We start from the raw sequence: 27,454 nt of genomic DNA on the forward strand, positions 1-27,454 counted from the left end.
TTAGAAATTTCCAGACTGGAAGAAAAAATATCATTTTCAACATTTGTTTTATTTCATTGAAGGTTAACTTGAAAGGGAGGTTCTTTCCAGTTAAATACACCTTCAGTGTTTGTCAGGCTTCTGTGTTTGAAACCAGTTTGCCAAAATGGTGTTAGATTTACATGACTATGTGCCAAATTTAATTACACACAAGTAATTACCTGCGATAACATTTTTTGAGCTAGGGGTTGATTGTGCAGTTGGGATAAAATAGTCTTATGGTGTGTCTTTTGAAAACATGTGAAGGTGTGTGATTAAAAAAAAATGTTTGGCATCCCTACTTATAATACTCAAGTTTTTTTGTTGCCATCTCTTGATCTAGCTTTTTTGAAAGCATTGAAATTCAGCTTGAACTTGTTTTCATGTAGTACTTTTGCTTTAAAAAAAAATCTGTACAAATGAAAAATCTTTACATCACAGATTTGTTAGGGCTTCAGCAGTGCTGAGTCGCCAAGAATCTTGTTTACTTTTCCAAATGAGCTTCGTTCAAACACTCATTGCTTTATTGGTAAGGCACCTTTTCACGCGCTGTTTATTGAATGAATTATTAGTTATTGACTTGACATTGGAATGTTATTTGTTAATTTTTTTTATTACCAGATTGAGTTAATTTGTTCAATCTTAAATCACACCTGTGCCTTGAGTTTCTCGGTGTGAGACTGTTAGTCTAGCACTACTTTATTATAGTATAAACATAATTTAACAATTTTAACATGACCATGGAATTAATCACGATTAAATCACTGCTTATACGATTAAGAGAATTGATTATCTAATATAAAGCATGAAATACTCAGATGCATTGGTTAGTGTTGAAGAAATGTCCTTACACAGAAAACTTACAAAAAAAAATTTATTTACAGAAAACAAACAAGTCATCCTGTTCCTTAACTTTTCAAAAATTATATTTGTTTAATTTATTCAATTGCGAACAAGGTCAAAGCAAAAAAGAAGCTTATATTCTGAAAGGCAAACAAGCAAGCAGTCACATGAGTGGAGGACATTATGCACTGCCCCACAACTGATAAAAATTTGCAGTAAGAAAAGTGGGAAAGAAATGCCCTCAGATTTTTCCAACTATTTTTCATTATTTTGCATTTGCATTCTGCAGTCTTAAACAGGCTTAAGAAAATAAATAACATCACAGAATCACTTAAAAAACCCTGCCATTTAAGTGGACGTCATGTCAAACTCCAATAGAGTCACATCACTATAGCAAAGCTAATTCACTTACGTTGACTGCATTGGAGGTGTCTGTAATGAGGAATCAAATTCACATTGCAGAATAAACCTTCACATTAGCATGTAAATCTGCAGTGTTTGCTTCAAATTGAGGTATTTAAGGCATTTACACTACAGATGGGCTTCAAGATGTGCTACGGTAGAGGCTGGCAAAATTTTACTTAAAATCAGTGATTTGTCAGTATTTTTTAAAACGCACACAAAATTAGATTCAGAGGCCACAAAATACTCAATTCAAAATAAGCTCATTTCGATTGGAATGCACATAATTACTATACTCCTAACATACTGATATACTGCAGAATTACAAACAGAATAAATTCAGTGCATAATGTTCCTGAGTTACAAAATGTTATTTTCAGTCACTGCTTCTGTCTCTGATGACTGCTCATTATGAAAGAAAACGATTCAATTTTCCCCCATAAAAACAAAACTGAAAGCAAATTAGAGAGAGTACCATCAGCACACACACTCAAGCACAAAAATGAGACTGTTTTGCGTCTATATTGCGCAAATGTTATAGGAGCTATTTGAAAAGCCACCTGGAACACAGATAACACTAAAGCAGAATGGCTGTTACCATGCTGACCGCGTCTGCAGCATAAGAAAGGCACTTCAAGTTCTTTGCGTTCCTGTAACAAAGCTGCCTGCCATTACCGGTCGCTGCGGGAGCAGACCTAACGGGAGCTGTAGCTTGGGGAGTAGAGTCGCAGTTTAGGGCTGGCCTTTAGGTCAGATGGAACGGTGTGATTGAATGGACTGAAGGCTGGAGATGCTAGTCCTGTGAAACGGCAAGACGGTAGGCAATTGGCTGTGCGGGTCAAAGCATGACCATAAGTATACAAGCAATATCCTAAGTCATTGTGTGTATGTAGGTAGCACATTTGCATTTTCAGTTTTCCTTTGACACAAACAGGAAAATAACATGAAAAGCATGAATTTTAACACAACCACCAAATGTCTGTAGAGTATAGCATATAGAGTGTACTGTACCTGTAGGTGTCCTCTGAATAAATGCTGGGTGTGGATGCTGGTCCCGCGGAGAGAAGGCATGGCAGGCTAGGGATAAAAGATGAAGACTCTCACCAACGTATTTAAGCTTTTAACAAATTGACTCTGATGCTTATTCGCATTTAAGATCAAAAAAGCAGTATACGAAATATTTGCTTATTTGAAAAAATCCTATACTACAACAGGTAGCTATACCATCTTTTAATGTCAATCTGCTTGTATTGCAGGGTACTTGTTGACTAAAATGAGTTTATTTTTAAATTATATCAAATCATAAGAACAGCTTATGTTTTTTTTTGCTGGTAAATTTGTGAAGAGCTAGGGCAGCTGCTATTAAACATTTCCATATGCAAATATTCAGCAGATTTTTTTCTTGAATACGAGTTGTTACGCATCCATTACCACTACTGACGTTTTGAAAATGCTCCTATAGACCAGACTGTCTTGACTCGTACTTGTACCTTTTCTGTTTAGCTAATCGTGTGATATGTGCATGTTACTTCTCAGAAGACCCGCATTGCCATGGTCAGAATATGAATGCACATGAATTTTGGTTTATAACCAGTTATTCAAATGTGTTTTTCTTCTCAAATTTATTTTACTTGAATTTCTTGAATATCTGTTGCAGGTTATTGACAAAGAGCTAACGACTGAAATACACGACCAATTCATGACATTTCAGTGGATAAATGAAACGCTTCTTCCTTTAGCTGTAAATTTACTGCCTGCCATAATCAATTTTTTGCCAATGTCATGTTATTGCCTTTGCATTGCTGTTCATCCCGGTGTTGTATACGACTAGAATTCCATTAATGTGAAAAGGGGGAGTTAGAAAAGCAATTTATACAAGAGCTTAAAAACAGTTAAGAACTAGAGGCTGTTGGAACGACCACGACGTATTTCTGGGACAGTGCCATCACCCCCCTCCCCCTCATGCAAATATTTACATTATTTGCTGTAGAGTACTGTAAGTACACAGCACAACATTAACTGCATATGCCACCTGTCCTCATGGTAGGTCCTTCTCTTTCTTTGACTGCCAATAAGGCTGCCAAACAATACATATTTTTTTTATGTCCAGCAAAACCTCCACTTCATTCTTGGTTATGCTCAAATTGTCCTTGTCTGCACATTTTTTAAAACCTTATTTCTTAATAGCAAAATGCAGTTATGAAACCACATTAAAAGCATATGGCACTAAATATATCAAACAAGAAATAGGATATAAAGGTATATGTCTCCTTACGATTTCTATTTCTGCATCACATACTCCAATTGCGGTCCGATGTGTGTTATGCGGAAGTTATATGCCCATATATGGTTCATTGAGGGTATTTACTTAAATTAGTCTTGCTGGGAGTGGGCAGTCATTTAGAATGCATGAGATTTATCAACATTCAGCTATTTTTACGCACAATTTTAGGAAATGTTCTATGCACACTTTGATAAATGAGACCCCAGATCTACAGTTGTGGTTAAAAGATCTTTATCCATATGCTGTCCAATGATTTAAAATGGAAGGGACACACTGATTAGCTGTTTGCATAAAATTAAGTCAATTACATCTGAAATTGCAGTTTGTGATGATTGAATTGACATTTTATATGTCATTCTGTACTTATTTATATGATTCATTGAAAATGTTACATTGTACATCTGGTGTGATAATATTGTGTTCAAGAAATTTACCCATTTAAATGAAGGATAATACACCACACCCTCCTTGGCCCAGGCAGCCATACTCACCAATGATGATTGCTGCAGTGCCAGCGAGCAAAGCAAACAGGGTGAAGAACATGACCTGGTAAGACTCGATGAACTGCTGCAGTAGAGAAGCCCCCTCCCAAGCTAAGGCTGGATTAGCTGTACAGTCAGATAAACAAGTAACTGATCACTCACAGTCCCAAAGAATGATTATCCACCTTTATACAGACGCTCCTCTACTTACGAATGTTCAACTTACGAACTTTCAGACATACGAATGAAGAGGACTGCAAGTCCAAATTATGTTCACTGAGCTCCCGTTTCCTGTCCACAACATTTTTTTTTTCTGCGTGCCAATTCCGCCTAGTACGACTTCTGGCCGCTACTCCCGCCGCGCAGCAGAGTAGTGTGCATATTCCCAGCATACTAGTTCTTTATACTTGCATATACCCTTAAAATGATGTTGAATAACGACTTACGAACAGCCATTCAGAACGTATCTCATTCGTAAGTAGAGAAGTGTCTGTAAAATTAAAAGCCTCACGATGGCCTTAATACTTTCTGTAATTTCCATTCCATCCATCTTCTGCAACTGTTTGTGTTTTTCCAGAGTTGTGGGTGGTCTGGACCCTATCCTGGAGGTTTTGAGTGCAAGGCAGGGAACAACCCATGATGGGGCAGCAGTCCATCACAGGCCACACTTGCACATCATTCACTAACACATGCACACCTACGGGCTATTCGGTGCCTCCAATTCTTTATGTAATTTACATCTACTGAAATTCTGAAACTGATGTCATACCAAATAACATTCATACAGTTGCATAAGACGTGACAATTCATGATATTCTCTACAGGTTAATTTTTCCTATTGAGATACCAAAGATTGCCATTGCAAGCCATGTTTACAAGGTATTGTAGAGATCCTACTCAAAATGAACATTCTCTAAGGTCTAGAGTGGCGCAGACAAAGGGAAAACCCACCCTGCATGGCTGTGCTGGGGTCAGCCGCATGGATCACTGCCACCGGCAGCTGTAAGGCCTGGTCTGTCGATGAGCTTGTTACAGTGATTGTGGCTAAAGCACCCCCCTGAGCAAATCTTAGGTCAGCCAAGTGAACTGTATACTTGGCAAAACTGGGGAACCCCTGCGAGACCTCCTTCTGATGAATTACAACACTTGATGAGCTTGACGTCACCTGCAAGAATCACTGAATTAGATATTCAACATTCATTTTCTGATGAAAAGTAACACTAGTCTTTTGTTAAAGCAAATTTTAATGTGGGGCTAGAAAGTGCAAAGTCAAAAGAGGAAACTGATACAAATACTGTTGACTAAATAGGTTAGAGGTTAAGAGACTGATGGTTGTCTGGTGATGCTAACTTATGATGGCATGTCCTCTACTAAAACAAGGATTAAGTATGACCTTTTACCATCTACAAGTAAAACAACACTGAAATAATGAACATATTCACCTCAAGGTTACTTATGGCCACAGGTGCTCCATACACTGTGAACTCTGCTGATGGGTGCTGATTGGTGAGCAAGATCTCATTCTGGTCTGCATAGAAGACGGGGTTCACTGGAAGCTGGGCACCAAGCTGCTGCCCCGTGAAATGCCCCCCCTCTACAGTGGCCTTCACCACCAGCTGAGTTGCAGATCTGCTGAGGACCTTCATCTGCTGGTCTGTCAGGGCCTTCAGGACCATGGAGCAGTTGTAGAAGCCTGGATGTGACAGTGATTTTACATTCCCAAGTAAATGATAAAAAAAGATGACTAAGACCCATCATATAACTAAGGAGCAAACCAATACTTCAACCCCAAAATTAAACTCCTATGGGTACCGTTTCATATTCTTGAAAAGTCACCATGGGTGAACTAAGCAGTAATTGATCTGATACAGGCCTTGATCTACTGTAATTCCTTTAACTTGCAATGAGGTGTAACTTTTCTCATCTGCACTGAAGTGATATCCCTCTATAACGTGGGGTATAACCTGTTATCCCCTGACATTGACTCCTCGCTTTGATTTTACACTCTTGCACCTTGTTTTTTTGTACCTTCTCTTTCTTCTGATACATGGCCCTTATAAGTCACACTTATACAGTAAATGTGACGCCTGCAGCAAGTTCCAAAAAAGTTGGGACAGGGACGTGCTCACCATTGTGTTACATCATATTCGCTTTTAATAACATTAAATAATCACCTGGGAATTGAGGAGGCTAACTGTTGTGGTTTTGAAATACACCCCCCCCCCCCGTTCCTGCTTGATGCAAGACCTCAGCTGCTCAACAATCTCTGTTGCGCCACAAATTCTCAGTGAGAGACAGATCTGGACTGCAGGTAGGCTGGTCTAGCACCTGCACTCTCCAACTAGAGTGTCAAACTTGTAATACGACCAGATATCTTGCTCAAATAAGCAAGGACATCCCTGGAAAAGTGGTAAACTTGATGGCAGCATATCTTGCTCTAGAATGCATTGCATACCCTTTAGAGTTTATTCTGCCTTCAAAGATGTGCAGGTTTCCCATGCCAAACCCCCATGACTGACACTGACTTTTCAACTTGCCATTAGTAACAAGCATGGTGATAGTTTTCATCTTTGGCCCAGAGAACATAAAGTTAATTTTCCTCAAAAACAAGTTCAAAAGGTGGACTCTTCAGACCACAGTACACATTTGATCCTTGCATCAATCTCAGAATAGCTTCAGCCCAAAGAATACTAAGGCGTTTCTGGATTGTTCAGGTATGTCTTCTGATTCATACAGATGACTTACCTTGCATTTGTAGATATAGCACTGAACCAATGTTCTCCCATGTGATTGCATTCAATGCAGAAGAATGTCAGTTTTGAATGCAGTACCGTCTAAGGGCTCAAAGATCATGCACGCTGAATATCGGTTTGTGGCCTTGCCCTTTATGCACAGCAAATTCCCCTGACTCACTGAATCTTTAAATGTTGTTATGGACTATAGATGGTGAAATACCTAAATTCCTTGCATTCATACACTGACAAATGTTCGCTCATGTGGCTTTGAACAAAATATCAAACCTCGACCCATCCTTGCTTGTAGACAACCAAGCCCTTAAAGGATTCTTCTTTTATACCCAATAATGATCTGTTACCTATTCACCTACTTAGAATGTCCAAAACAGGTTTCTTTGAATATTCCACAGCTAAACACATCCCAAAATGTTTGGAGATGGTGCCGTACATCCTTCACTCACCAGTCTTGGGGTCGAATCCCGTCTGTGTGGTGAACACATCATGAGCAGGGAACTCAATGGCCTCATTGCTGAAGTGGACATGGCAACGTACAGAGGACTCAGGATGCAGTTGATGGATAGCACTGATCTGTGAAGGTGAACAAGCCCCTACAGAAAACACAGGTTGGAAGTTTGCATCTACATTTATTTACATTTACATTATATGGACAAAAGCATTGGGACACACTGCAGACTTTCAAATTTCCTCTGGCATTAACCCCAACACAGAAACTGCGTTGGAAGCTTCATGGAATGGGCTTCCATGGCCGAGCAGCTGTATGCAAGCCTAACATCATGAAGCAAAACGCCAAGCATCAGATGGAGTGGTATAAAGCACAATGCCACTGGACTCTGGAACAATGGAAGCATGTCCTATGGAGTAGCGAATCACGATTCTTTGTCTGACGGACAAATTTGGGTTGGGAGGAAGCCAGGAGGACATTACCTGCCTGATTGTGCCAACTGTAAAGTTTTTGGGAGGAGGGGTAATGGTGTGGGGTTGTTTTGCAGGGGTTGGTTTAGGCCCCTCAGTTCCAGTGAAGCGAACTCTTAATGCTTAAGCATACTGTACCAAGACATTCTGGATAATTTGATGCTTTCAACTTTGTAGGAACAATTTGAGAAACAGTAAGCCAGGTCTTACGTCCAACATCAGTACCTGACACACTCCAAAATCTAGTGGAAAGTCTTCCCAGAAGAACGACTGTTACAGCTGAAGGGGGGGGGGGGCCTCTCCATATTGATGTCTATGCATTTAGAATGTCATAAAATTTCATGTAGGTAATGTAATGGCCAGGGGTCCCAATACTTTTGTCCATATAGAGCGTTTCCTTATCAGATGCATTTGCCCAAAGTAATGTGGAAGTGAGGCAAATACCAGCTTACAAACCCAAGTGCCGTCCGGGAACTTACTAGCTGAGCTTTCAAGCTGAGACAGAAGCTAATTCAGCAGACATACTGTACTTTGTCCTGCAATAGAGACTCCAGGTGCCTCTGGATAGGTTACAAGCTATCAAAGTTGGCCATATCCAAATTTTAATGAAGATCTGGTAACAATTAAGATACTGGACATGTGACCAAATGTCCTGTATGTCCTCTTAAGCTAGATACTAATTATTTAGACTGACCCACTGATAACATACAAACGGACACATGATCGCAAAAGCTTATGACCTTTACAGGCAAGGTTTAAGGCAAGTCATCAAAAACACCTACCTATGAGATTGGTCCCCTGTTCTCTTGTGCTGACCAGCACCCTGGACTGCAGCTCATTCTTCAGAAAACCTGACTGCACCATCACAGCTGTCTGCATGGCACTACTGACAGACACCTGAGGAAAAACAATCAAATGGGAAAACATTCAAAGCTTTTAGTGGAAAGAAAATTCCATAATTTCCGAGTTATTATTGGTTTGCAAGTCCCCCACACTTTCTTATGAGCTAATTAGGAGAATATTGACTTTAGCACTTCATGACAAATGTACACCTTTGCCACCGTGTTAGCAGGTTTTCCCACTCATCCACAGGTAAGTCTATCAGAAATGATGAGCATTATCATAGGAGTATACAGTTCACTGTCCAGCAAAATAGTCTCACACTGCGGCTGTTTAAGTCTTGTTTCTAAAAAGATCCCTTGTAATGGTACAAGCTAATAAATTCTGTCATGGTTGTTCAGCTCCACAGAGCCCTTCCCGAACTGAAAATAACCCTTTCAGAGGCACGAACACCCAGCACTCCATTTGGACATGCAGCAGCCTCAAGCAGAAACCAATCAAGGAAATTTCCCATCTTAGAGGGTAATTTATTACCACAGTACTCTGCAGTAGCCCACCTTGGGGCTCATTCCTTGTTTTCTAGACAGCATGCCTCAATATCTAAAAATTCACTGGCACTATACCAATCATATGTTTAAAACAAATTATTTACACATGAAAGTACACCTGAGAAAATTACCTCTCTGTAGGTTCTGAGTTGGCCGGGTATCTCATAGTAGACAGTTGCTATACCGGGGTGTCTGGCCACTCCCACACCAGTCTTAGGATCTACTTGAAGCAGAGTCACTGCTGAGGAGCTCCAAGTACCAGGAACACCTGAGGGGCAAACAAGCAAGTCAGAGTTGAAGGGGACAGTCACATTTATGGAAATAGCTATGGTTTAAAAAAAAAAAAAAAAAAAACTAAAAACACCTTAACATCGATATTCACAGCCCAGAAATTTTTTTGAACAGACAAAAAAGCATTTCATGTTTGTGACTGATGAAGATTTTCAACCACCCTATAATTACTTTTTTTATAATTATTAATTGCTGTTATGATTAAGTTGACTCCTGGCAACCATATAGATGGTATTTCTCCAGAACATTCATTACTCTCTTTGGGTCTTCAGGCTTCCCAATGAAGTGGTCATTGTTGTCATAACTGTATCCATCTCCATACCTAATTGCCAGTCATGCCTCTTTCCAAGCAGTTTGGTCTTTTCCAATGTACTTTTCACAACACAATCAAAAGATTTAAACTACTGGCCATTCATTTTTTTCTTTTTATCCAATATTATCCAGGGTGATTATGCAACCTTACATGTAGCTTAATCTTGATAATAGCCCATCAAAAGGATAGCAGGTTTAGTCTATTGAAGTACAAACAAGACTTTTCCAAACCTACAAGCAGTAACTATGCAGGTTGCATTTTACAAGTAGCATTAAAGCATACTCTGATTTTACCACTTATATAAAATCTGCAGGCAAGGACTTGGACCACAACTTGCCAAAGAGAGGCCCTGATTGTGCCTCAGTGTTCACCCACCTTCGTGATTAACCAGCTGGGTGCCGAAGCAGACAACATCCCCAACAACCAGGCTCTGGGCAGCCTCCGGATGGATAGCATACTCCACAGGCAAGGCAAGGTAGTCAGCTACGCCTGTATGCTCAGCATCCCACACTCCGAGCAGCGTCAGCCCCACATTCACTGTGCGCACGGTCAGTGTGTCATTGCGGGGTCCTCTCCCAACCAACACCAGGTCATCCCTGTAGAGTGACCCAAAAAGCAGTCAATCAAGACACAGAGACCCTGACAATACAATGTACAACTAACCGAACCTATGGTACCGTGAAGGAATTAAAGGAACACGCCAAAATGAGACATGATGAAAAAGGAAGGACAGACAAGTCTTCATACTGTGACATTCCTGAACCACAACAGAACCCAAAGTCAAACTAGGCTGTAGTAGATGTTGCAAAAATTAAGACTGATCGAGAAGAAGAAAAAAGGCAGCTGCAGACCTGTTGGTGGCAAAGTTCAGCAGTGAATTGTGGCCATGGAGGATGTCGCCGGTGTTGTCATGGAAGTGTATAGTAAACGTTAGAACAGTTCCCAGCGGAATAGCAGAGTGAGACTCCTTGCTTGAGGTGTAGAGGACTGGACTGGTGCTGAAGCGCAGATAAGACACTGGAACAACCTGCACAAAAAAAAAACCAAAAAAGAACTATGATGCACCTGCTAATTGAAAGCATTGTTTCAATTATCCTGGACTAAATAAGATCAGTTTGTTAAATGTTCATTGCTGCATATGCAGTAATAATTTACTGTAATTATAATATAACTGTAATACGGTTTATTGTTCTTTGCACAAGAACAGTTGTAATAAAGTTTATTATAACTGTACTAAAGTAAGCGCCATTCAAAAAAAATGTATTATGATTAATCAAAAATGGGTCTTCGGACAATGAATTATTCCACTCTACACAGTCACAAGAAAAGCACAAACTACACCTTGCTTCTTGGGTGAATGTGAATGTTTAACAGAAATGCTACTATCAATATTAACTGCTTACAAGTGAAAAAACCATAAGCATAATAGACAAGCTTTCCCAAAGAGGTAGAAAAACCTTTTACCTTCACAGCCACGATGATGGTTTGATTGACACCAAAGCTCTCCTGTGATGTCACCTGCAGAGAGGCGGTGCCTGTGAGGGCTCCAGATGACAGGTGACCATTCTCATCGACCTGGACCAGAGCAGCCTTTTTGGGGCAATTCTGTACATGGTAGGAGAGCTGGCCAACACTGTCCCTGGACATGATGCATAGCACAGATGTCGTCAAAAAGGGTATAAGTGAAGGTTCAGGTTCAATCATTTTGGCTGATACAACAACTTCCTTATTGAACATACAATAAATAAATAAATGAATGAACAAACAAGAAAAAAAGGACAAATTTCTCACAGAACTTCAACAGAAATTAATCTGTAAATGCCTGAATAACAATGCAATTCCTCATTCATTAATTACATATTGACCCAATGCGATCACTGCCAAAGAGATATACACACACACACACACACACACACATACACACACACACACACACACACACACACACACATAAACACTTGGGTCAATATTAAACGGTGACACAAACAGCTTAATTAAGGCAATCTCCTGGCACCTGTTAGTTTGCAGCTTAAGCACAGAGTTCGGAGACATGAGTATTTCCTCTGCCTCGACTTCAGGACTGAGCAGGCGCAGCTTGTCATAAACCTACAGGGAGAAAAGCCTCTAAGTTAGTCTCATAACTTATTCTTACAATGAACCACAAGTCTGTAAATTGTACTTTACAGCTTTTGAGTTGAATCTGTGCATTATAATTGAAAAGTGTGTCCTCTGGATTATAATAATATTTCTCACCTACATGGGAACATCAAATAAATACATAAATAAATAAATACATTTTAAGTACTTTCCCAGAATTATGCAAAAATAAAAAAAAAACCTGAAAAAATGAAATCTTTATTCACCACACACATTTTAATGACTCAAGACAGTGCACATGACCAGAAAAAAATGAGTGTATGCACGCCATGTGCTACAATGTCATCTCAGTTGTCACTTGGCAACCAGTTTCTGTTAAGAAAAGTTTACAAGAAACTTGACATTTCTCATTATGACAGAACATGCACATAGCTTAATGCAAGGTTTCTTATTTAGCAGATCAGAAAGTCCACATCAAAGCTCTAGACAAAAAAAAGAGGCTCCCTGTTTTATCAAAACTGAAAAAAAAACACCTAAAGCAATGACTCAGACAATTAAAATGGGAACCAAGTTGCGGGGTGAAATGGATTCATTATATCAGATTCTATAATGATGGATAATCGCCGCCTGGTTCTCAGCCAGGGCCATAACACAGCCTGGAACGTTACCTGGATCTGAAGCTCATCAGACAGTTCCTCAACATTCCCAGCCAGGTGTCCAGCCTGCGGGTCTATGGCCTTCACCACCACCTTGAGCCCAGTCCTGCCCTTGGCCTGGCCACGCACACTCATGGCAAAGTTGTGCTGGGGCTGCAGCTTAAGGGAGGCCTGTGATGAAAGGTAGAGAAGCAGTGAACCTAAACACAAATGACAATGACTCCCATCTGGTGTCTACAGACACTGCTCATACGACAGAATCCAAGGGCAGTGCATTCCAAAATCTGTAATTAATTTTGTTATAATCTTGTTAAATGAAGCTTAAATCAACAAAGGTCAGCTTCCCCAAATGTTTCATTTTGCTAAATCAATGATTCAAGACAGTATGCAATATACTCCTGTAGGGGCATAATGCTTCTCAGCATGTGCAAATCTGTTTGCATTGTTCAACAGAATATCTGAGAAAACTAATTCAAAATACATTACAATATTACCACAAGAGATAGCAAAATATCTGCCGTTCCATCCATGGTTTGGGTACACATATATATTGTCTACCACACAGTCCAACAGAGACAAGTAAATCTCATTTACAGAACATACCGATCATACTGCTAATCCATCCATCCATCCATCCATCCAAACCGAGAGGAAACCCCACGATGATATGGGGAGAACATGCAAACTCCACACACATGGAACCCAGGCAGACACTCAAACTCAGGTCCCAGAGATGTGAGGCAACAGAGATAACCACTGCACCACCATGCCACCCCGACATGAAAATGATAAGGTGGACTTCACAACTGCCACGCCTGAATGGAATCGCTCCAACTGAAATCATGAAAATGAATTCACTGCACTTTATTTTTTTATTTGTTGATAACCAATACACTGTTGCATGATCTTAATCTCCATGGGTTCTTTCGGGACACTTTCTGGATAAAATAGTTTTATCTGCAACATATGGAAACCAGCCATATGCAGAGAGACAGAAACCATTTACTGAGGCTTGAGGATGGGGATCAAGTACCTCTGAGTGGCGTGTCTGTACGTCCAGGATATCACGTTTCGTCACAGACCAATGGAAGGTGAGGCCCGGCAAAGCATTGCCGAAGGAGAAGGGCGTCTGGCTGCTGGTTAACCCCATCACATAAACCGGCATCTGCGGGGGAGATCAGCTGCTTTTACTGTCCCAGAAGCACAGAGGGGTCTCAAAAGGCAAACTCATGAAGAAGCTTTATCAAAGCTGTCAATGTGGGCTGATACTGTCATCTTATATCATGCAGGTCAGGATAATTCTTACCTGGGTACCAGTCTTCATTCTTGTGATTGGTGCCCGGATCCTCACGGCCTTCAGCTGCACAACTTCCACATCTACTTGATCCTGTCAATATGAACATGGATGTTAAAGTAATAAAATACATTTTCAAGGATAAAAAATAAAATGTATTGAGAAAAGGTAAAAAAAAAAATTTTGCTGCAAATACCTGAGAAACAACAACTAGCTTTCCTGTTTCTGCATCAACTGCTTGCACCAGCCCGGTCACTGTTACGTTGCCCAGGGCAAGACCCCTGACATGACCTGTGCTGTTAATGGAGGCAATTTCCTCACTGGCAATGGAGAAGAGGATGTGTGACTGAGGTTGGGGGCCACCTTCAGATGTCACCTGCCAATGAAGGAAGGTCAGCATCAGTCATCCCTCTCAACTGAAGGAACATGCCTCATGAATAATGAAGAAAGCACTCTGACTGGGCTTCCATGGCAACCCAAATAATCCCAAGTTCACAAGCACACTGATCATAATATAAATATTTCTAATGGAAATTTTCAGCCAGCAACTGGGGGCAAAAAACACAGGACCGCTACCTGCATCATGGCACCAATAATCAGTGTCATCTTCCGGGGAATCAGTCTGAAGGGCGGGAAGACCTGCAAGGCCAAAAACAAAGTTTGCTCAGAGCCTACATATGCTTTAACAGGAACTCATCCATCCAGCAAAGCATGTTTTTAAACTGTGGTAGGAAACTGTAGTACCCGGACAGAACCCCACGATGACATGGGGGGAAAATGGGGGGAACATGAACACACATGGAACCAAGGCGGAGAACTTGAGTCCTGGTTCCAGATGTGTGAGGAAACAGTGCTAACCACTGCACCATCACACCACCCAACATGAATTCATTTATTCATTCATTTGTAGAAAAAAAGGACACACTTACTTCCACTGGCTGCGGGGTCGACGTGATTTTTCGACCATTTTTGTCCAGCACTGTAGCCGACACACTGGTCTGTCCCACAATTAAACCTTGCACAAAGAAAACTGCCGTGTCCTTCTCAGCAGACTCTGCAAGTGGTCTGACAGGATAAGGAAGTGGGTTTTAGTAGTAAATACAGAGCATGTCGGAGTTCTCTACGTGTTAAGTAACAGCGGTGCCTCACTCTCTACTCACGATAAGGAGATGATGGCTGATGCTGCACGAAGCTCCAGATTCATGAAGTGAAAGAATTTCGCCAGGAAAGGTTTCTTCTTGTCATCTAGGACCCGCACATGGGCTTTCACTGACTTCCCAATCTCTACCTGCAATACAACAGTCCTGAGGCATAAGTACAAGAGTAAAACACATTGTGTATTTATTTATTCTTATACAAATTTTCCTAATGCTACGTCACTGCAAGTACAGCATTTTGGACTGTTTACTAAGGCAGTGACTTAGCAGAGTTGATGCGTAACTCAATGCAGTGCTTCATCAGTGAGACTGCGGCACTGACCTTGTCAACTACTGTGACATACACTTCAAATATGTCAGATATGTGGACAGTAGCCTTGGCAGGAGTAGGGAAGGCTAAACAGAGATCATGAACCAACACCTGCAAAATCCCTGCCTGCAGTGGGTGTACCTGGGGGGAGTGGAAAAACTGTTTGTGACAGACACCACACAGTACAACACATTTGGTAGACTTATCTGGACTGAAGAAAATCAAATTCAAGAGCATAAGAGCAACATACAGGTCTTAACTGTAAATGTTTTGTGTTGTACTTTGTTTCCTAGGTGTAAAACATCACAGTAATGATCTTAATGCAAAATGCTGGCTGTTACCTCTGCAATCCCCTGGGATTCTTGGAAAACCAAGTCCACTAAACCAGTAACACTGGCATTGACAAAGAAATACCCTGAGCCATCCTTCAAAGCAAGGTCAGTCTGAAAGAGGGGAGACAAATTAACCATTTACCTCGTTACACAAGTATAAGCGTTAAAAACTATGTGACTGTTCATACTCCAAATATCAATATCATACATGGATTGCTCAAACAGGTGTTCAAACTTTGAGTTAAGATTATTCTGAAGAACACCAACAAAATTACACCTTCAGTAAGACATGACTATACTCAAAAACCTAATTTCATAATTATGACGACAACTAGTCCTGAAAACTTAATTATTCCCACCATTTTTTTCAGGTTAGGCACAAACATCAGTTTTTCACACTAGTATACAGCTAGTGTTTAATAGATATTACATTGGTACTATACACTCATTCAAAATATTTAGAGGGTAAAGAGCAGGAACAAAGATGCTTAATCCTAAAAAACGTATCCAAACCTACAAATGATTTTATCTACTGTTTGACCACCTTTGAATGAATGTCTGGGTGCGTCTCACATACAAATGAGAGAAGAGACAGGCCTAAACTTACCCTCACTTCAGGATGATTGTATATGGTAATGACCTCTGGCCTGACCTTCACATCCTCCACCAGTAGGAGTTCCAGTGTGGCTGACACAACTGTTAGGGGGTCATACTGCAGCAATGATGGAGAAACAGGACCAGAGGAGGGGGATGATCACATGCACAACTCATGGTTTTATAATGACTGGGAAAGCTTTTCTGATGCGTTACTGCATTCTGTTCCTCATCTAATGAGCCACCTAAAAACTCTCTTAAAAACTAGTTTGTTACTATGGGATGTTCCAAACTGACCAGGTGTATGGTCATTTACGCAAACTGTTACCAAATTCAGCATAAAAAACTAAGAAAAAATGCTGTTAATCAAACACATTTTTAAACTGTTCTCTAAATATATTGTGTTAATTTTATTGCAGAAACATATTAAAACAAGACATTAAAACAGGAAAAAATGCCAATACTGCACCCATTCAGTAAAGTATTTTTCTTTATTATTAATGTTACCATGGCAGCCCATACTGTGTTGCTGGTTACGTGGTTTTTGTTAACTTGCAGTTTCAGCATCACTTCTCCTTTCCCCTAATTCTAGGATTGTATGGGCCACCACCACTTACAAGCACGGAAAATCTTCTAAACATCTACTTTAACTACACGACAAGTAATATTGAGTCAACACAATTAAGAGATTGATAGACTTACTGGACTCAGCACCTTGGCTGCATCGAGGTGGGAAGCTTGATAACCCACAGCCGTCACTGTGATGGCAGCGATGCCTGACTCACGGTGCACGAGGACTGTTTGCCGGCCTGAAACAAGCAAAGTGCAGGAAAGCTTCTTCACTAAACCACCAAAAGCTGGCAACCTTGATGGCAATCAAATCTTAAATCAGACTGCTGCCTGACTCTAGCAGTAAGCCACGGCATTAAAAACACCAGTGTCTGAATTCCCACCAAGAAACTGTGAAATGTACCGTGAAGTTTCTTCTGTCCGTTGTTGTCCTCTGTCAGAATGAGCTCCATGAACATGGTGGGCTCCATGCTGGCCAAGGACACCTTGCTGGACTCCCAGATGATGCTCAGTGAGCTGAAGTTATCGAACCTTCTCCCCTGCTGGTCGTAGGCAGCAAGGTCCAGCACAGGGTTGCGGTAATTGGAAACAGGGACCTGCGGTGATGAAGGGGTCGGACGTGTCACTCAGGTGCAAGAGGGACAGGGCACCCCTGCCAAACCTACATCTGGCAGGGCTGTACTGAAAACTGCTGCTTTGTAGCACCACGCAAAGAGGCAACAGGGTCCCACCACTTGTTTGTTCTGCTGCAGCAGAGGGCAGGACAGATCCAGCTGGGGACTGGTGTAGACAGGAACCAGGGTGAGGCGTGAAGGTGGGGCACAGACTAGCTTCACTACTGCCGGCTCCACTGCTGGGAACGGATTGGTGAGACTTGGCTGGTTCCCAACTGTCACAGCCAGGACCTACAGAACAAATGAAGCATGAATACTGGTTGCATCAGTTCCAACCTGCCTTTCGTTATGTGCATGGTAGAAGGGTACATTTCCTCTTAATAAACAAGTAAATAATAAATGACCCTCCTTCAGATTTCGCCCTTGTCTGGTCATTTTCGGTTTTCATATCCCTTACTTGTTCACCCAGAGCTTGGCAGGTGGCCCGAACCCAGTGTCTGAAGTAGTTCCTTGATGCAGGGCCAAAGAGGGCCATGTGGACGCTGCGGCTATCCTCTGTTGTAAGATTTCGGAAGAACTTGGAGGGTTCCAGAACCCAGGGCCTAGGTCCCCCTTCAAAGAGCATGTCTTTGGAGGAACCCAGTGTTACTACAGCTACAGAAATGGGGTCGATCACCTGCCCAGGAAAAAAAAACAGAAATAAGCAAAATGGCTCCACATATTTCCCGGTGGATTTTAGTATAATGCTACTGAAAACCCTAAAGAAAAACAGTCCACCTGAAAGGCTTCTCCTAAAGGTTCAATTTTCAATTTTGTAGCTTGTTTAAGGCAACATCAAATAACCACAACATACTAGTGTGGTGAAAAGGCAAATCTATGCAATGAAAAATGCATGAGTAACAATCCGCTACTTTCTGTCCAGCTTAGCATACGTGGAACACTCCACATACAATCAGAACCATGAGCACCCCCTAGTACAGAAGTGATTACATAACCGCAGCAGGGCAAAGACAGAATGCTGGGAGCACAAGTGGCATTTCTTGGACGAGCAAAAGCGGCTGGCCAAGATGAGCCAATCATCAAGGCAGAAATGCATTCCCCCCCCCCCAATCAGTCACCTCAGGCAGCAGCTCAAAATATCACACCCAGTACTTAGGGTGTGATAAGGAGCCAAAAACAAAACATAAGCATGGCAGTACATTCTAGAGCTGTAGATTGTAGATCGAGGGTAGTTCTTTGTTTCGCATCCGGTTCTTTTTTGAGTCAAGATGGAAATGATGTCAACATGGAGAGTTTCTCACCTTCAGCGGCTGGTAGGCAGCAATAGTGATGCGTGCACTGAGGCGCACGTTACCATGGGCGTAGCTGACCAGCAGGGTGGCGTGCCCAGGCACTAGTGCCTGAACACGGATTCCACTGCAGTGGTCCTGCCCGGGTGCCAACCGCCCTGAGAACAGAGACAATGGTAACAATCAGCACTCTGTCAAGCCATCAGCTCACGCCATTGTGGGAATTCTTCTGCAGATCTGAGGCACAGCAAATGCACTTTACAGAGTCATAACCTGTATAATAAACTAAAAAAGGGAAACAAATGTGGCACTATTAAGCTGACTAATACATTCCACCTGCTGAGTAAGAAAAGAATTATATACGTCAACAATTCTCTCAAAAGTGATTTTCTTATGGGACTACAGTTAATTCTGTGATGTTCACACTTTTTTGACCCATGTTACAAACAAGCAATAACCCGTTGCAAGCCTGCTGGCCTCACAACATTTAATGGGAATGTGTGCCTCACCCTCCAACAGCTGGAAAACGCCCTGGCTCTCCATCTCCACCAGCAGCTGGAAGTGTGAGCAGTCGCTGAGGGTTACGCGCTCGCTGCTCTCGGCACTCAGCAGACCAAAGATCTGCAGTGGCAGGTCCAGCACTTGGGCCACCCTAGCCTCCACCTGGCAGGGTATGAAGTCCATGCCGATGGGCTCGATCACATATACCTAGTGGGCAGAAGGAGACACCGTCAAGTTACCTGCATCACTATGGACAATTCAAACTCTAGCAAGGCATTTTTGCCAAATTTTTAACACAAAACTTGTGTTAAAGTAGCTAAATACTGTCCAAAATCATATGTTAAACAACAAAAATGTGCTGTCAGAAAGATGTTTTCCCCAGACAGCCTCCTCACCTCATCTAATCCTTACTCCTCACACACTGCACAATCTCTGCAGTTTCCAGAAATACTCGATGGATCAACTGCGATTGTGAAAGCCAGTAAATGTTTTACCTGAATGATCCGATTGCTAGCTGTGACACAAAACTCAACACCTCTTTTCCCCACCCGCATTTCATTGTATATGTCTTCATTTCCATGTCTTATATATTCTTTATACGTCTAAATATTATTACTTTCTCATTTGCGCTATGTCCATCATTTTCCAGGACATAACAGTAAAATGTATGACAGACACACCAAAGGTATAACTATCCGCCATGTAACATCAAACTGACAACACACACATACAGACTCACACAGACCCCATTGTGATTTCCTGCTAAGATTTAGTGTTATTACTACCTATATTGTTTTTGACTGCATACACACACAAGCTCTAGCCCAGCAGGCACACTGGGATACATATAAAAGCAATTCCATGTACCAGATCCCTGTGAACTTGTGAAAACTAAACACTAGAACACAAACAAAAATATATTAGCATTTTAACTTTGGAAATAAACATATTTATATTGCTAGTCTAGATAAGCATGCATACAAATGACAATGCCCTGTCACCCCCTCTCCCCTCTCTTATCCTCCCACATCCCAGCCTATATACCTGGGAGGGGAGACTTTACACCAAATGAAAATTCTGTAGTACACCAAAAACATGGTGGTAATACTGCCCAAACCGTATGCATTCTCCCCTCCTCTCCAAAAATATCTAAAAATCTTTATTGAAAGCCCAATTTTGTGTGACCTGTCTTAACGTAATCAGGTTCACCATATCTGTACCTGTCCTGTCATGTGACACCACTCACCTGGACTAGAGTGAAGCGACCCGAAAAAATTCCCCCGCGATAAATTTTACTGAGCGGGGGAGATGGAGGATCCGCCCACAATAAATTTCACCAACCGAAAATACCACAGATCACACAAAAATATTACCATAATACAGACCAAGCCTACCCTACACAACATTAATTAAATTCCTGCACAATAAATTTCGGCAACAATAAGTTCTCCATGATAAATTTCACTGACTGACTATCGGGGGCTGGCGACGAAAAATAATATGTAAAAACTATTTTTTGAATAAAATGAAAACTATTTTCATGTCAGAAACCAGTATTGAAACCAGTGGGCAGCCAATGGGCTGACCAGCCCTGAAACTGGAGAAGAAAAACACCTGCTGCCACAAAGCAAGACCAGTTGGTAGCCCTTATGCACCTGCTATAGGCAAATCACATGTGTCACAGGGAGAACAGACCACAAGTATCAATCATGAGTTCTATATTTAAGAGGAATGGCAAATCCAGTGGTGCCATAAATGGGTGGGGGGGGGGGGGGCAGGTTGATTCTAAGGGCCCCTGAGTGCCAGGTTTGGTCTGGGTTGGGGGCCCAGCATGAAAGGCTTTCATGGGATCCAAAATCTCCAGTGGCACCCCTGTGCACAGCTGAGGTAACCGGGCACAGAACCTCCCTCATTTAAAACATCCAGCTATACAAATGGGTTCAGGGCTTTTAGCTGACTACTTCGGCTCAGCGCTGATGATACATGAAGCACAGGAAGTGGCTGGGGGAAGGCCCAGAAAGACGCTCCCAGTAGGCCGCAGCTGCAGGAAATGCCCTTACCTTCATCTCTCCGAAGTGCAGAGGGTTCTGCACATCGCGGGCTCGCACCACACTGACACCAATATCATTGACTGTTGTCATGACTCCCTTCACAGTCACCGTGGCAACAGTCTGACTAGAAGATGACCAGGTGAAGTTCCCACTTCCTCCTGTAGCCTATTAAAGGAAAATCAGTTAAAAAGAACTATTTGAATTTGAACAAGTTCAAGTATTACACATTTTGATTGATTTTGTCACAAACAATTCAAATAAAAACAATTCAGGTCTATCTCCTGCAGTTACACTGACAAATTCTACTGAGGAAAAAACATCCAAGGACATGTTCAGTCTATTAAATTACGGAAAGCGAGGAAGCCAAAGAGGGCTCAGTTGTTCAAAGCAGCTTCTGTCCTTCTGGTTGCTTTTTCTTTTGTATGAGAGGGAGTCGCAGCTCCTGTGGCAAAGTGCATAGCAGTCCAATGTACATTAAAAATAAAATGTGAACACTGCAGTCGTGGTGGCTGCTTGCCATCCTCTGCGGCTGCCTTGTTAATATCGAGACATTGCAATATTGAGGTTATTGCCACAGCCGTAGGCATTACCATACTCCCCCCACAAAAGTCCTAACTGCTGATCAAGGGTCGATTACAGATACAGAGCTGTAACAGATTGGCTGGCTGATAAAACGATAATTATTGCCATGTATTTCTCCCTGATATCAATAGAACAAATGCTCGCTAGAAGTTCGATATGATTTAAGACAAGTGCAGAGCTGTAAAAACACGAATGGGGGACTTATTAAGCAAATAAGATACTACAATGGAGCAAGCAGGCAGACAAAAAAAACAACACAGTCAAAACAATTCACTGGGAGAGCAATTAAGTCCAAAGTAACCTGTCCAATAAGGGCAATCCAGTGAAATCCAAATCGAAAGTCTACAGTAATATTCAGTCCATGAGAAATCCACATGGTAATAATCCACAGAGAATTCAGAAACGCTAGGAAGAATACGAGCCGCGGCGTTTTGCCAGCTCTAGCTAAAACAACCAACCAACAGCCAATCAATGTTTTGATAATGTACAATCTACGCACAACAAACGTACAGGAAGGTCTACTGCGTTAGCAGGACACCTGTTTAGGGAGGCGCTGCCCCGGAGGAATCTTTGGTGGTGAAGAGATCGCAGCAGCCACAACATCTTTTTGAAAAGGACATATTGTGGATAAAACAGGCAAAAAGATGTCGGTGATGCAGCGGTAATTTGGCAATTTGAAGAAGCCTATTACACACAACAGACTCACACTATGTGGCGTAATCTCTGCTGAAAACTTGCGCTCTCTAAAACTGGAAAAACCCCAAATTCATTTCATTGCTCAAAGCATTACCATCCCGTGAGACAAACAGAATGCAAGTGCTTACAACCACAGAAACCAGCGATTAGTGTGGCGACTTTCAGTCACGTCCTGCATTGGATCAAAACAGGACACAGCATTTATTTATCAATACAAGGCGGGTGGCAACTCTATCAACAATGTCACCCCCCTCGTAACAAGCAGAGGCGCAGTCAGAGAATAAAAACCAGCAATACACCCCCCATTGGTGTATTACCAGAGCCATCCATCCATCCATCCATTTTCCAAACCGCTTATCCTACTGGGTCGCGGGGGGTCCGGAGCCTATCCCGGAAGCAATGGGCAGTACCCAGAGGAAACCCCACGACGACATGGGGAGAACATGCAAACTCCGAACACATGTGACCCAGGCGGAGACTCGAACCCGGGTCCCAGAGGTGTGAGGCAACAGTGCTAACCACTGCACCACCATGCCGCCCCCTACTAGACCCATATGCCAGACAAAAAAATAAAAATAAAAAAAAAAATCAATAAAAAATTTATTGTGTGGTTTATTCATTAAAATTAGATTTCGGTTTGCAGTCCATTCAATCTGTCATCTTTTAAATGTTCCGTTTAAGGAGAATTTGTTTAAGGGGAATTTTAAGCATAAATGAAGCTTCAAAGCATAGAAACCAATTCATCATTTTGAAAACAATGATTTCTGTATTATATTGTGATAAATTACAGATATTAACCGATACGAAAAAAAAAACAAAACTAAAGTATTTTGCCACATTGTCCAATCCTAAATAACAGATTCACAATCTGACATTATCGGAAGTTCACGCAGTCCAGGTATGTCAGATTCAGGATAGTAAGAGTAATGCATACCTTTATTGTGTACTGATACGCTCCTACTTTGGGCTGCCATGGAAATGTAAGAATCCTGGGAGTGAGAACGATGGGATTATAGATCTCCACATCCTGTTGATTCCGCACCGGAATGGGAAACACATGAACTCCTCCATCCTATAGTGTGACAAAAATAGGTGCATGACATTTACAGGCCTTAAACACAATGACAGTATAGACGATGATACACAACAGAAGGGCTTTGACAGACTCTAAAGACAAACACAAGTAACGAGAACAGACCTCATCAACCACAGAAGAGAGGGCTCCATCAATGACGGTCTGCCCATTCTTCAGTGCTTTTACTCTGTGGTATGATCCATTCATGGATGATTGCAAGACCTCAAAGTATTCCTTTTGAAAGGACGCATCTATCCGTATGTTCTGAAACAAATATAGATCAAATACTGATATATAAAAATGAGCTAAAGCAAGATCAAAGTACATTCGAGTAAAAAAGCTGAGTAACTTTTCCCTTTGCACATAAGACCATGTGCAAATATACACCTAAAATCCACAAGGATAAACAGGGGTGTTTATAGCTTAGATAAATGCTTTCACCACCGTTTAATTTTTTTATTAAGTATTTTTCATTATGGTTATAAAAAAGCTCTTCAAATCTTCAAAACCAGCAATAATCGACATTCAAATAAGCACCCGATAGGGTAAACTCACATCTGAGAGGTACACTTTGTTGCTTGACTTATCAAACACATCAATGGTGATCTCATAGACACGTCCAGTCTCAAGCACCCAGCGGTCCCCAGGCTGAATGTTAAAACCTGTTCAAAAAAATAACACCAACAATAGTGAACCTGGCGAGAGGTGAGAAGTTGTTGCCCATGATCTACTGGAAGCAGAAATCGGTAAGCACTGGACCTTTTGCACACTGGTGCATGTCAGGCATGGTGACTATAGCAGTTGTCCACCATGGAGTCAGTATAAAGATGTTTGTGTTGTGTGCCTTAGATATGGGGCAGCTTTGGTAAGTTCCTGACATCAGCAATCATAATTAGGGCAGAAAATACAGAACAGCTGCAACTTGTGTTTGATGAGGGAAACTTGTATTTAATAATACTCACTAAGCAGCAGTCGTGCAGAAGACTGACTATTGCTGCATTTCACTGCATATCCTGTGAACATGTGCAAATAAAACTCTTGGCTTGATTACATACCCAAGTACCCTGGGTCCACCACATACAGGGTGCTGTTGGGAAGTCGTGAGGCCCCCTGTAAGCGAAGACCTGAACATGCACAAATCAAGGAGAACTACTGATTCCAAGGGGAGGAAATGCACACAGGCTTATAAAGCACATCCCAGTCATCAGAGGAACAAAAGTATTTTAGAATAAAAGCTTTGTAGATCCAGTGAAAGCTAAGGGAATAAAGATACATCGATGGATAAAATCTGAATCGCTGATAATAGATTTGAAGGTTTGAATCTAGGTTCAACATAACTGAATAATCCATTAACTGAATTGTGGTATAAATCCCCAACTAAAACCTCCCAAACAATTGTAATAAAATGGAATCAGTTTGGGGCCAATTAACACCCTACCGATAGACTTTGGTAGTTACTATCAACTAAATGACCAAATGGTTTGAACAACATAGAGTTCAAGTTAAAAATAAGTTAAACAAACAATATAGTCTATAACACCTATAGGAACTGATACCCACAGAAATAGTGAATATTCATTATTAGAGCTTGTTACAGATACCCAGCAGTTAGATCCAAAGGTTTCATGGATACTTTTGTGATCCAGCACAATGTTGGTGTAGCCACGCTGCAGGGCAAGCACCTTGGAGGTCACCCGCTTCAGTCTCGCCACAGGAAGTGCCAGGTCACCATCAGGATCAACCACACTGTTCTGGAGCTGCAGCTCATACTGATCACAGGGCATGGAAAGCTCTGGAAAAGACCAGACATAAGCAACACAAACATATCTTCCACAGATAGCACTTACATCATGATCTGCAGTCAGATAAGACAGTCATGCTGGAAGCCACATCATCATAAGGTTTGCAGAACGTAAATTAATGGGAATAAAATATTTAAAACCTCAAAATGGCTACATCGTCTTTGAAATTTTCAGCTTTAACACATTTTCTTCTAGTAAAAAATTAACAAATAATAGAATTTGCATATGACTCACCTACGTGTCATGTTATGTATCAGCTACAGTATTGTAAACCAAACACATAGATCACAATAAATATAAACCAAAAACACACCTGTGATCTTTCCTTGTCGAATCTTTTGGACCTTGTACTGAACAGAGGTACCCACCAGGAGGTACACATCATATGCAGGGCTTAGCAAAATGTTCTCCAGGATCAGAAGCCTGACCTCAGCAGCTGCCACATCCTGATCACATGGAAACAACATTTAGTAAAATGTTTTCAGTATCAAACGGATCACATTAGATTATCGACATAATGAATTTTACAGGACTCTGTTGTGTGAAAGCATCTTCTGTAACCACTTATACTGTTCAGGATCTGGGGCCTATCCCGAAGGCTATGGGTGCAAGGTAGGGAACAACCAAGGATGGGGCACCAACCCATTGCAGGGCACATTCACACAACATTCACACAGACATGCATACCTATGGGCAATTTGGTAACTCCAATTAAACTCAGCAGTTTTGGACTGTGAGGGGAAACCGGAGTACCCAGAAGAAACCCCAGGTCGACATGGGAGAACATGCAAACTCCACACACATGGGGAGACGGTGGAAACTTGAACTCTGATCCCAGAGATGTTAGACAACAGTGCTAAACACTGCGCCAAGTCCCAAATTAGTATGAGAAAAATTGAATCTGATACAGAAAGCTGGGAATCCCACATCTTTATATTATACAATGAACTGCATTTATAATCAGCATACAATGAAACAAAATTGAGTAAAAATGTGTTTCTGAACCAGATCCTCAAGGACCCCCAGAGTGTCCATGTTTTTGCTCCCTCCTGGGAGGGAGCAAAAATGTGGACTGACAACAAAATATTTTTTAAGTAAGGCTAAATCTCTTGAGAACCATTTCCAACCTTGTAAAGAGATTCCTGGATCCTGGCCTTCAGCTTGGAATTTCCCGTTTTCAGCCCAGACACAAGAATAATGTCTCCTTGCTTTCCAACTTTCTCCATGTTAGAGATGTGACGTGGGGGAGTGTAAGTTGACTCAGAAAACCTGAGCACCCTGAGAGAACACAGAAGACAGGGTTGTAAGCACCATTCTTGCGAGACAATTTTATGCACTTGGGAATTTATTTAAAACCAAAACCTTTAAATGGGTTTTGTGTCTAGACAAATATAAGGTCATATTTTGCTGCAAAGGCAAGCATCCTGCAGAGATGTTTTTTTGTTTTAGGAATTTTGGGTGGATTCTCTGGTTCATCCCATCGATTACAAGTTACAAATAAAATGCAAGCCTAAGCCCACAAGGCCATTACAATAAAAGTGAAAGTGACAGTTTTCAATCCAACTTAATCTGTTACCTTAGTGACAATGAGTTTGAATATAGGTACTGACTTCCTAAAATCAACAATCATGTCCTCTGATAGACACATTAAGTTCAAAGAAAGACCTAATCATGATGAAACCGACCCCCAAAACAGTCATATCAGCAACCTTTATAATGTGCCTATTTTCAAACTTACTTTGACAGCTATTTTTGTAAAGAATAATAAGAAAAGGAGAGAGAACATATCCAACCGATGGATGGCAGAGCTTGTACGAGAGGACACCATTAACTCACATACACTGATCTATCTGCCATAAAATCTACAATCCATCCAGTGATATTACACAGACTAAATTCAGAGGAGCTTCCCTGTGAACAAATATGACTGAATGAATGGTGGTAGAAGCAGAAGAAAAAAAAAATCAATGAACAGAAGTCAGGCATGAGTCAGGGGCTCCAAGGGTGAGGGAACAGGCAGTTCAGGAGCATCAGAGCGGCTTTCTCTCTAAAGAAGCCTGCACCTGCTCCTGAACAGCCTGCCTTACCAACTTCTCAAAAACTTTCATGACTGAAGATGCAAGTGCTACTAGCCTAAAATCATTT

General features: G+C 41.5%; 1 protein-coding gene across 2 annotated transcripts in view; it reads right to left on the bottom strand.

Annotated features, from left to right (window-relative positions):
- Positions 1-878: 878 nt before the first annotated feature.
- Positions 879-27,454, bottom strand: part of nup210 (nucleoporin 210) — a 31,681-nt gene continuing 5,105 nt past the window's right edge. The window contains exons 5-40 of one of the 2 annotated variants that reach the window (XM_049016089.1): positions 26,437-26,587; positions 25,623-25,755; positions 25,141-25,299; positions 24,563-24,631; positions 24,063-24,169; positions 23,631-23,771; positions 23,367-23,504; positions 21,164-21,319; positions 19,112-19,310; positions 18,615-18,760; positions 17,771-17,989; positions 17,431-17,604; positions 17,103-17,295; positions 16,832-16,938; positions 16,143-16,247; positions 15,545-15,646; positions 15,216-15,344; positions 14,897-15,024; positions 14,666-14,801; positions 14,313-14,375; positions 13,933-14,112; positions 13,749-13,829; positions 13,476-13,607; positions 12,455-12,613; positions 11,704-11,795; positions 11,154-11,328; positions 10,541-10,716; positions 10,065-10,285; positions 9,217-9,353; positions 8,480-8,594; positions 7,226-7,372; positions 5,472-5,722; positions 4,981-5,194; positions 4,039-4,155; positions 2,275-2,340; positions 879-2,062 (exon numbers count right to left, since the gene is read on the bottom strand). In XM_049016089.1, coding sequence (XP_048872046.1) covers positions 1,959-2,062; positions 2,275-2,340; positions 4,039-4,155; positions 4,981-5,194; positions 5,472-5,722; positions 7,226-7,372; positions 8,480-8,594; positions 9,217-9,353; positions 10,065-10,285; positions 10,541-10,716; positions 11,154-11,328; positions 11,704-11,795; positions 12,455-12,613; positions 13,476-13,607; positions 13,749-13,829; positions 13,933-14,112; positions 14,313-14,375; positions 14,666-14,801; positions 14,897-15,024; positions 15,216-15,344; positions 15,545-15,646; positions 16,143-16,247; positions 16,832-16,938; positions 17,103-17,295; positions 17,431-17,604; positions 17,771-17,989; positions 18,615-18,760; positions 19,112-19,310; positions 21,164-21,319; positions 23,367-23,504; positions 23,631-23,771; positions 24,063-24,169; positions 24,563-24,631; positions 25,141-25,299; positions 25,623-25,755; positions 26,437-26,587 — 5,122 coding nt within the window. In that variant the 3' untranslated portion in view covers positions 879-1,958. Of the gene's footprint in view, positions 2,063-2,274; positions 2,341-4,038; positions 4,156-4,980; positions 5,195-5,471; positions 5,723-7,225; positions 7,373-8,479; positions 8,595-9,216; positions 9,354-10,064; positions 10,286-10,540; positions 10,717-11,153; positions 11,329-11,703; positions 11,796-12,454; positions 12,614-13,475; positions 13,608-13,748; positions 13,830-13,932; positions 14,113-14,312; positions 14,376-14,665; positions 14,802-14,896; positions 15,025-15,215; positions 15,345-15,544; positions 15,647-16,142; positions 16,248-16,831; positions 16,939-17,102; positions 17,296-17,430; positions 17,605-17,770; positions 17,990-18,614; positions 18,761-19,111; positions 19,311-21,163; positions 21,320-23,366; positions 23,505-23,630; positions 23,772-24,062; positions 24,170-24,562; positions 24,636-25,138; positions 25,300-25,622; positions 25,756-26,436; positions 26,588-27,454 lie in introns of both variants that reach the window. The other variant, XM_049016088.1, reaches the window with a different exon arrangement.

Source organism: Brienomyrus brachyistius, chromosome 6, assembly GCF_023856365.1.
Source record: "Brienomyrus brachyistius isolate T26 chromosome 6, BBRACH_0.4, whole genome shotgun sequence".
NCBI lineage: Eukaryota > Metazoa > Chordata > Actinopteri > Osteoglossiformes > Mormyridae > Brienomyrus > Brienomyrus brachyistius.